Source organism: Acanthopagrus latus, chromosome 17 (assembly GCF_904848185.1).
Source record: "Acanthopagrus latus isolate v.2019 chromosome 17, fAcaLat1.1, whole genome shotgun sequence".
Lineage (NCBI taxonomy): Eukaryota > Metazoa > Chordata > Actinopteri > Spariformes > Sparidae > Acanthopagrus > Acanthopagrus latus.
The window spans coordinates 20,129,678-20,140,569 of NC_051055.1; the positions used below are offsets into that span (position 1 = coordinate 20,129,678).

A 10,892-nucleotide genomic window follows, 5' to 3' on the forward strand; every position below is an offset into this window, starting at 1 on the left:
TCGCCAGCCAAAAAGCTTCAGTTTTGGATGAGTTGGGAATGACGTTCAAAAATCAACTATCTCACCAAAAGTAGCTTTAATTTAATTTAATTTAATTTCATGATCATTTTGCATCAATTTATCAATTTATTTTAAGCTTTGGTTTTATATTTTGCCTTGAAAGACCATTGAGGACGTATCCTCATTTACAATTGTGTGAAGCTGTAAAACAAAACAGTATCTTATCCTCTCATTTACATACATAAAGGTATACCTAATACACTGGCAACTGAGTGTACATGGCTGATCCTCATTTTAAAGGGCTCTATGTAACAATGTGTCACAATATACATGTATTTATCACCTTTCTTACATATTGTATTAATGCCTTAATGTGATTGTGATTTTTGGCTATATAAATACACTACACTTGACTACAACCAGCAGTTGTTTAGCTTAGCTTACCATTTAAGCTGGAAGCAGGAAGAAACCGCTTGCCTGGTTCTAACCCAAAATCTGTCAGTTTATCACAATACAAACTAAACTCTCTTCCCATGGATTTTTAGACTGTCGACTGTTGTATAAGCCAGAGATAAATTGGAGAAAACAGTGCCTAAATTCACTGAGCAAACACATGTGCTGCTGAGGAATGTTCTTCACCTTTAATCCCATCATTTCAAACAGTTCTTTCAGTTTACATATTGAAAGATGATAAGAAGAAAGGGGCAATGTATCAGGCAAATGTACCTACTCAAACTTTAAACAGGTTAAAGGTTGTCTTGTATTCAGTTACTTGATGATAGATTGGAAGAATGAGGATAACACATTTGGTGTAGCCAATGCAACTGAAAAAATGCTGCTGCAATTGAAGCAGTATACTGGATACCAGAGCAAAGTGTTTCACACAGTCAAATAGGCACATAAGATCATTATTTTAACAACAGGTATTTTCTTTAAGAGTGGTAGTATATAACTCTACTGTAGCACTATCATTTGACAGACATTTCAGTGACAAATCACACTGAGTTGTCACCATTAACAGGTCATTTGAAACACAAAAATACAACAGCCCCGCAATAAATCCTGCCACCATGAACATTAGATTGCTTTTGTTTTTGTGAGAAAGTATCTTAGAGAGATGTTGAATCAACTTTATGGTCATTTTGGCAGCTTTAGTTTAGTTTAGTCTCATTGGAGGGAAATTAAATCCCAACGTTTTAAAGTCAATGATTAAACAAAGTCTGAGACTTATTTTGGTCCAGAAAAGCAAAAGAGGGTTGGTCAGGTGACATCATCGCCTACAGTGCTATAAACATATCCACAAAAAAAAGTTATAACCAGAAGAATCACTTTACACTTAAGGTTTACCATTATCCATCATTTGACCAGTCTTTAAAAATATTATGATTACCTCATTTGTTGTTTGTGGCCGTGTTGGATTGAATTATAACAGATGATTATTATAATATTTAGCCAACCCAAGTTATACAAAAGCGGGTACATTGAAATATAGAAGAACCAATCAGTGTAACTTCACTGAGTCTTATCTTAAAACAATTAAAACACATATTCATCTTCCTCGTTCAAAACCTGAAGTCCTACATTACCCACAATGCAACTTAACCACTGAGTGACAACACTAGAGGCAATTTCTCAGTCACTTGTAATGACATTTTCTAACTGACAATCTTATAAAACTCTTTGAAATTTAAATATTTATCTGAAGGTGTAATATGATAAAATTGCCTGCCTGTCAAATTCATACTAAAAACAAATAGAGTGGTGTAGTTTGTAGTGGTAAAACCCAGAAATCAGTTAGCACATTTTACACAAAGCCTATGAGTGGCAAAAAAGAAGGTCTGTAGTTACTACAGGCTTAAGATATTTACAGATTTTATTTCTACGACCTAAAATACATAATTAAGTTTCCCACGTTTTAATTGTAAAGGCTTAGGTGTCTTAAAAATGACAGTTGCTATCAAGTGGTTGAATGAGACCACAGAATGTCATTGACATTACACGCCATCACAACAAACGCAGAGACTTGTCTACTCACTAGTAGGCTACATCACTAGTCCAGCTTTACAAATTGTAGGTTGATCAACTGACAGAACATGTGTATAGTAGTCATGAAGTAAGAGGCTTAGTAGTGTGAAGATTATCTTGCTGAATAAAACGCACAAGTATCATAAACTTGTGTTTGCCACAAAACTTTTTTTTTTTTTTTTTTTTTTTTCCAGTTTAAAAATCATGCAGGCTTTTTGTTGAGGGAATCAGGACTGTGGTAATTTTCAGGTTAGTCTACAAAAAAAAAAAAAAACATCATTCCCACCCAGACACTACAATAGGCAGCCTATTGAAGGTAGCCGCTCATTTCTGCTATATGTAGCTGCTGTTAGCTAGTTAGCACAGTTAGCTGTGCAGCTAGTGATCCTGAACTAGAGCTCAGAGGGGAGTATCGATGTTTACACTACTAACAGGGGAGTCTGACTGGGACAGGCTGGCCGAGCTAATTAGCATGAGCATTAACTACAGTAGATAACTCATGGACCTCTTCAAGAGTTTCCAAATGTTACTGGAGCGCACGGCTCAAATTATGACATAATGTCAAAATAATCATTTGCCGGGTATTGTTACGCTTAAAAATGTTCACAGCCCCTTCTTTCATAATGTAAGCTTATGGGGAATCGTCTTATTGGGATTCAGGGAATCACCTGCCCCTGTAGTTACATCTGCCTGTTTGAAATGGACTCCAGTGCAGTGAGTCCACCTTTTCAGTCCCAGCTTAGCACTGGCTCCATAATACCCACATGTGCGTAAAGACAGTCTGTAAGTAGAACGTCACTCAGCAGAATGCAGATCTGGCTGCATGTTGAGCTGCATCTTATTAAATGCTGACTAAATAGATGTACTGTGGATATGTTTGAGACTTTCCGCCCTTCTACTCTGCTGCTGTCAGGTCTCTGGTCAGGTGACGTGGGTGCGAGAGGCTCGAGCGGCCGCTCATTGGTCGCGCTTCATTTGGACGAACGGTCACATGCGCGAGTGTGTTTAGTTTCACTTCCGCACTCTGCCGCGGTCCGCAGCCTGTTAGCCTGCTAGCCTGTGGGATGCAACTTCGTGCATTTTTGAGGAAAAGCGCGTTTATCATCCAGGGCAGAAAAACATGCAGCCAGTAATATTCATTTAGAACTCGAGGCTGCGTTCGGATTGACTTTATTTTATCTGAAACATCAAAATAACAGCTTTGTTCTTGATTAAGTAAACCAGGAAGCGACGTTAGCGTGAGGAAGCACACTTCATCCTCAACTGGCTATATTTTTAAGCTGCTGTCAGCTTCTCTGTAACTAGGAAAGTACAATCTCAGAAGTCATGGAGGTAGGTGCACAAAGCAGCCATGAGTTTAACTCTGTTAAGCTTGTTAGGGGGCTATTTGTTTCCTCAGGAAAAGTTACTGCCTCATGTGGAGATGAACAGACATTTTGCATGCCCATACTGTACATTTAACGAAGGCTTCAGTATCCCAGAGACAGAATGAACTCACACGGATCGTATTCTGCTTTTCTGTCTTAACATATTGTTGCTTACACTTCAAATATTTTTAAGTTTGTTCCAAGAAACCGAGAGGTCGTTTCCTCCTCGTTGTGTTTTATGTTCAGGAAGCGATTAGATGACCATGATGTGGTTGCTGACAGTGATCCGAAGGTCTGCAATTGTAAATCTCACCACTCAAATTAAAATTATTTCAGACAGGAATGGATCATATGGATACAATCATGTCAGTTATGTACTGTTAGAAGTAACTAATTACTGGTACTCAAATGACTAACAAAGTCATTTGGGGGGGGGGTTATAGCACTGTTTCAAGTCTGTAATATTACGCTTTCTTAAGTACACTATACAGCATGTAATCTATTTAATACTAAAATAGCTTTTGAGTACCCAGTACAGTTTTGATTATCATCTGCATTTGTGTAGCCTATACAATCACAAACAGGCTAATAAAAACTCTGACATACAGACAAAATAACAAAACTGTAGCAAGTTCAGGTTTGGAGAGTGACCAGTGACCAATACTGTGAGCAGTTGTTGAGAAGAATAATTCATACAATAATTTCATACTTTTTTTAAAATAACAGTAGTTTCACTTGTATTTGAATATTTCAGTAATGTAACTGTACTTGTACTCGTACAGAGTAGAGATTTTCAGTATTTATTTCTACAACTGCTGATATGAAATATTTTCTGAAAGACTGAAAAACAGTTTTTGTTTTAAATTGTTTGTTTTGCCCATCTAGGGACAGACGTTTTCTGCCCATCTAGGAACGATTATTTTTACTCTTGATTTTTCTGCAAAAATCTGAATTGAAAGCAATGAAGCAGTCAAAAAGGGCCATTATAATTTCCAAGTGCCAAAGAAACACATTCAGATTGATTCCTTTGACCAACACTTGACCCAGAGTTTTTCAGTTTAATTTTATGTATCGCTTATAAAAGCAGCAAAAGAAAAAATACTGAAATTTTGAATCATTAACTTTCTTGAATCTTGAATCTTCATCAGTGTTTTTGTGAATTGATTAGTAAAACGACCACTCTATATTAGGCATAGGACAATGTGGGTATTGCATGCCCGAATCAAGATTAGCTTGGTCAAAATGATAGTTATTCAAGATAATAAAATGCATTAAACTCTTAAAATGACACTAAAACATACTGAAATCACATTATATTTGGTAAGAAACCAATATTTTTTACTCCAGAGTACATGGTACAGACATCTTCTTTGTGAGTTTGCTTTGTAGTAAAAACTAATTGAACAAAATTAAATTAGGTGATCATGGATCACAAGGTCTCCCTGCAGGAAATTAATATGGGGCTCTTTGAATCAAGCTAGACAGGTTTTTCTAGTCACTTACATAAATTCACCGTAATCATGATTCACAATTATCCTGTCAATGGAAATTCACCACCATCAACTTAGTCTCATTGGTGTCTGATTGTCCAAACTTAATTTCAAATGAATAATAAATAATTTTATTTTGTTTGCTCATGCTGATTAGTATGATAATCATCTTTTTGTGTCAGGTGGTCAGTAGTCACAGTGGAGGGTCCTTCCTGATCTGGACAATGACTGTTCAGATGATCCTGTGTGGGAGTGGAGTTTACACTACCGAGAGTACCAAAAGCTGCCAACTGTTATCCGAGTCTGAGTCAGAACGGAAAGTCCTCAATCGACTAGAGCCGCTTGCCAATAAGAAGTAAGCAGTGACTCAGTTGTGTACCTGCACATTCAATGTCATCTATATGTTATCTATATGTTATCGATCAGAAAATCAGCACTAACTCACAGTTTCTTAATTATTTTCTTGGGTTTCTTCCTAATGTGGACAGCTTTACAGTTGAGACCAAGGATGGAGATGACAGTTACACATATGTGTTCCAGTTGTGTGGCGATGCAGGGGGTATTCCAGGAGCTGGGGTTGTTCAGTTTGACAAAAAGAAACCAGAAGCTAAACCAAAAGTGATTGGCATCTATTCTGCAACACAGGCCATTGGAGGAAGTAAGTTGCTGCAAAATAAGAATTCAATCTTAAATTCAAATGACTACGAGAAACTTTTAAGTGCTTATGAAACAGTCTTGTGATTCCTCTGATGTTTATACATAACCCGTAAAAAGGGGCAGCTAGAATAAACAAAAAATGAAAGTTCCTCATAGTCACTTTAAGCTGTACTGTGCTTCGATGTGTTTTCAAATGATTGCATTCCATGTGAGAATGTTAAACATTTTTGGGATTGTAGTTTGCAGAATTGCCTTATGATTAGAGAACAAACAACCAGCATAACTAAGCTATCAAGTGTTTACTGTTAATTTGTGGATCAGCTCTGAAAATGAGATTAACCATTTCATAAGGCGCTTTAGATCAGCACTGTCTCTGCATGCATTGTCTGTTTTTACACCCTACTGTCTTTGCAGGTGACTGGGTGATGCTGATCTACAAGAACGGCACCGCATATGGTGAATTCTGCGGCAAGGAAATGAGAAAAGCCTATATCATGATCTCTTGCAACAGGAAAGTGGACGTGGTAAGATCACCAGATCAGAGAATAGAAATGTGAATTTACCACCTGTTCAGAGGAGAAGTTCTGGACAAATAAAACCAAATGGTCAATAAAATATGACCATGAAGAGTTGCCGTGGAGCTCTAAAATAAGATGGGAACAATAATGAATAAATCCCCATCACAGAAAAAGTGGATAATTAAAAAAAATAATCCCCCCTACGCACAAAGAATAACAATATCACAGTGATGCATAAAATGCATACATTTTTATAGGATTGTTTGTTGAGTGAAACACTCAGTTATTCATGTTACGTCAGGTGTTTACAGCTATTCTTACGAACTGGAATCCCTCATCAAGTGCTTGATGTATAAGAATGGCAGTGTCCCTGTTCTGAGTGATACCATAGTGCTTATAGGCAGGGCTTGCCACTTGGCAATGCCACCAGGCAGTTATTTTAGGTTAACAGTACATAGCTCCTAGCTAAACAAATTAGGAGAGCCATTATGACTTCATATTATGAAGGACCTAAAAACTGCATGTATACACTAAGTTCAGGAACTTATATTATGAATAAGGTTTGTAACCCTCTCTTTGCATGGCTCTGGGTATAACATGGTCACCAACCATGCGAGGCGTAAAGTTTCCCCTGTGTGACATGTAGCCATGCACCCTTTCTCCTGCTCTTAGGTCTTGTGGCTTTGTATTTACGTTTGTCTCTCTCCATCTCACTCCCAGGGCCCGCTGGATGTCGTGCTGGAGAACAGGGAAAGAGTGCACGAGTGCTTCTACCTGTTTGAAATGGACTCCAGTGCAGTGTGTCCACCTGTTCAGTCCCAGCTCAGCACTGGCTCCATACTACTCATCATGTGCGTAAAGACAGTCTGTAACTAGAATGGCACTCAGTAGAATGCATACCTCCGCCATGTCCCAACAGTCCCCTTTAATTCAGTCGAGTCTAATCTAATATCAGACTGGACTGCCCTGCATCACTCTTGATTTTAATTCTAACTATTACCAAAACCACTTGACCACAATTTAAGCTCCCCAGAACTTAGAGCTACAGCAAATTGTACTCCCTCATAGATGTCAACCACCTAAATATGCCAGATTTTTTTCATCAAGATCAAGGCATTGTTCCCTAAGAAATTAATGAAAAACATTTATTTTAAAAAAGGTGAGCTGGGGTGTATTCTGAGAGCCATCCTCCATCTACGTTTCCTGGAAATCTGTTAAATGTTTTTTGTGTAATGCTGCCGACAAACAAAGAGTGAAAACATGAACTTATTGGTGGAGGTAATGACACAAACACCTCTCAGCATATAATATTATAAACAATCATTGATTAAAAGCCCTCTCTGCTTTCAGTGGATTCTGTCTTCTGGCTGTTTACCTCACTGGAGGTTTCCTCTACCAGCGACTGATTGTTGGTGCCAAAGGGATGGAGCAATTCCCGAATTACGCTTTCTGGGTAGAGATGGGCAATCTGACAGCGGTAAGTCTGAAGCACTTTATGAATCATGGAAAGTTCAGGCTTGGTTGTTTTTTGGAAATTCATAGCAAACCTTACCACGCTTACAGGATGGATGTGACTTCATGTGCCGTTCACGAAACCGTGAAGAGGCCCCGGCATACAGAGGCGTGGTCGCAGAACCTTTGGAAGAAGAGCCAGAGGAGAGAGACGACCACTTACTACCTATGTGACCTCGAAGCGTTAGAAATTGGACAGAAAGTTTCACTGTGTCACACAGTTCTCTTTCACAGGTTAGATGAAGTTGCTGTTAGACACAAGTCTTGTTTTTCTTGTGCTGGTTTAGGTTAGGACTTGTTGACACTTAATGTGTTGATTCCAGACTTGTGCCTAGGGCAACTAGTGTGTCATGTGCTTGCCACTAAAGAGGCATGTTACCCATAGGGCTGACAGACCTGTCAACTCATCCTACCCCCCAGCATTTCATTCAACTGTTTGATATCAAACAAGTGAATGATTCCCCCAAGATTAGAGAGTGAGTCTTCTTCCATGGAAATCTGGCACAAGAGATTAAGAAGTTGGATTTCTACATGATACACATGATACAAAAGCGTCATGTTTTTCTGCTTAGCTGATGATTGATTGTAGTTTGAAGTTGGTGCAGGTTGAAACAAGCAAGTGTTCCTCTTGCAGGGGTCTTGGTTGTGCACTGACAGATTACAAAACACACAAGTGCTTTTGGTTTTGTCATTTGACTTTAATCAATGTTTTGTCATGAAAGTTCGAAACACAACACGAGAACGTAAATATTGCAGTCCTGTGGCCATGCTTACAGCCTCGCTACACACTGAAATCAAAGTCACTGTAAAAACTATAGCTTGACTGAATTTGATCTGTACCATTATCCTTTATTCCACATTGTAGGGAAAAGCTTCTACATGAGTGTTACTATTTCAATAATGAAAACCAATGAAAGGTCAACAATGGTATTTAAGGCATCCAAATAAAATCAAAAACCTGCCAGTTGAAAAAAAAGAATGAAAAGTAAGCTTGATGAAAAACAATATTCACATGTTAAGACAAAATTATGATACAAAAGTCCTAATTATGATATAAGATATTGGATTTTAGGTAAAAGGTGAAATTATGATGGCAAAATTCTGAGAGTTGAAACTCTGAAATAAAAGTTGTAGTGATGAGATAAAAATGTCATCATCCATCTCAAAACTTTGAGTCATTATGACTCAGAATATTTATATATATGTATTTTTTTTATTTCATCAAGGCAGTTCTTTTTTTCTTCATCTGGGTTAAGTAGGCATCAATATTAAACCGTTATTGGCAATTTATGTATTAATTCTGCTTATGCTAATAGTTATAATTTATTATTCCAAAAAGGTATATACTGTATGTAACATATGCACTTGTATTTTCTTAGGAAGAATGAACATTGGCATGCAAAAGACCAACGTTCATAAACACAAAACTATAGTGAGTAACTTTGACCTGTCATGATAAAACGGACCCAAACACCAGATGAGCTGTTAGGCAAGAGTAGATTGTACTTTGTTTTTCAACCAAATATTCAGGCCGCTTCATGTCTGATGGAGGATAGAGCAGCAATGAAAGCACTTAATTTTAGTAGAAATGTTACAACTCTGAGGATATCAATAATGAGGTTTGGAATATTTTTTTTAGACATTTCCAGTTATTAATGTGAAAGTTTTGGACCTTGATGGAAAACTTGTGTTACCAGTTACTTTTGTATTGTCAGTGTGATCACTTGCGTTTGTTTTGGTTTGTTTCTATCACTTCCTTATTGTGTTTGTTAAACTTGATATTTCTTTGCTTAGTTCAGCGAACCAGCTCCCAAACCTGACATGGTAAAGACGGTTACACCTACTGTTGCTGTGAAACGAACACTCGCTAGATTGATATAATTACTTGTTTGGTTCGACAATGATTTGGAGCCACAAACCTTTTTTTTTGTTTGTTGTCTGAGTCCATCAAAAATAAACAATGACAGAAGTTTTACGCACGCCCATTGTAGTGGTGAACTCAGTACACACCCAAGTGCACTCACCTTTTGGAGATTTAATGGATGTAAAAATGTTTTAATAAAAAACATTTCATGCAGAACACATTTTTATTAACGTGTACTGGAGTGGACTTTGTTGTTATGATCGTCTTTGTCAATGTCCAGTGGTGTTTTTGACCATACACCCTTTGGCAAATGTTTCAGGGAAAATAATCTGCTCACAAGGGGTTTTTTCTTCTTCTTTCATATCTAAAACTAAAAGCAAATTTAAATGGAAACAGAAACATGGCCATGACTAACAGAAATGATTCAGTACAATCCATTACCACAATAGAAAAAAGCCTATGCTAAAACCACTTCCACATTTGTGTCATTAAGTATACCCAGTCTTCAGTTTTTTAATCAAAACATCTGCCACGAGGATGAGGTAATAACTGAATAAAATTAGGAAGACAAACTTACAACCTAAAATTGGAAATATTTTTAAAGGCTGAACAGTTAAAATAAATCCGGCTGATGTGTGGTGGAGGTTAAGTATTTTCAAATAACTTCCATTCTTTCTGTTAAATGTCTAATCACAGACTTCCCTCACGTCTAAGAATGCGTTGCACCTTTTGACTTCGGGCACAAACATTTCATTAAATAGTCTAAGTGCTGACATTACTAAACTCCTGTCTCCTCACCTCACTGGCCCTTCACTCTCCTCTACCACCACCTACTGAGCCCCAGCATGTACTGTTCAGCATGTCTCCTAAAACCTTAAAAACAGTAACAGGAGTTGCTGACTGCACCACCACAGTGAGCCCATAAACCCCTTAAGCAGACATGTAACTTAAATAAATTGGTCCAAGTGTCAAGCGAGTCGAGTCCTGAGTTAAGGGAAGTCATCTCTCAGGTCAAATCTTTATAACAAGAAATGACAAGTTATTAAAACATGTCTACTAATGATATTATTGGCGGATGTGTCCAGTCTGTTCAAAAAGTATTGGATTTATTATATTTATTATGTTTTTCTCTGTCAAAATATATTCCCTGCCCAGCACTTTTAAAGACTGAAGTAAAGACAGCTGGATGAATCAAATTAAACTAAAAACATTACATGAACACAGAGTGGAGTCACAAGTCTTTAACTTCCAAGTTGATTTTCAAGTCATTTATTTTCTAAATAGAAAACAATGAAGTAAAATAATCCACAGCTCTGATGTGGTGTAGGCTCTCTCCACGACAACAGTGAAGCTCCTCAGATCACTGGCTGCAGCTCTAGGATTTCATCACCACAGGTGGAATCAAGGTCAATTATTCAACACTGGCACTACCCAGCCAGAGTAACTGCCTGTTATCACA

General features: G+C 37.6%; 1 protein-coding gene across 1 annotated transcript; it reads left to right on the forward strand.

Moving 5' to 3' along the window:
* Nucleotides 1-3,025: 3,025 nt before the first annotated feature.
* m6pr (mannose-6-phosphate receptor (cation dependent)) lies at nucleotides 3,026-9,659 on the forward strand. The gene is made up of 7 exons (XM_037075043.1): nucleotides 3,026-3,357; nucleotides 5,065-5,237; nucleotides 5,371-5,540; nucleotides 5,954-6,063; nucleotides 6,778-6,908; nucleotides 7,408-7,534; nucleotides 7,621-9,659. The coding sequence occupies exons 1-7, from the start codon at nucleotides 3,352-3,354 to the stop codon at nucleotides 7,741-7,743; spliced, it is 840 nt and encodes a 279-aa protein (XP_036930938.1). The 5' UTR covers nucleotides 3,026-3,351; the 3' UTR covers nucleotides 7,744-9,659.
* Nucleotides 9,660-10,892: the final 1,233 nt, after the last annotated feature.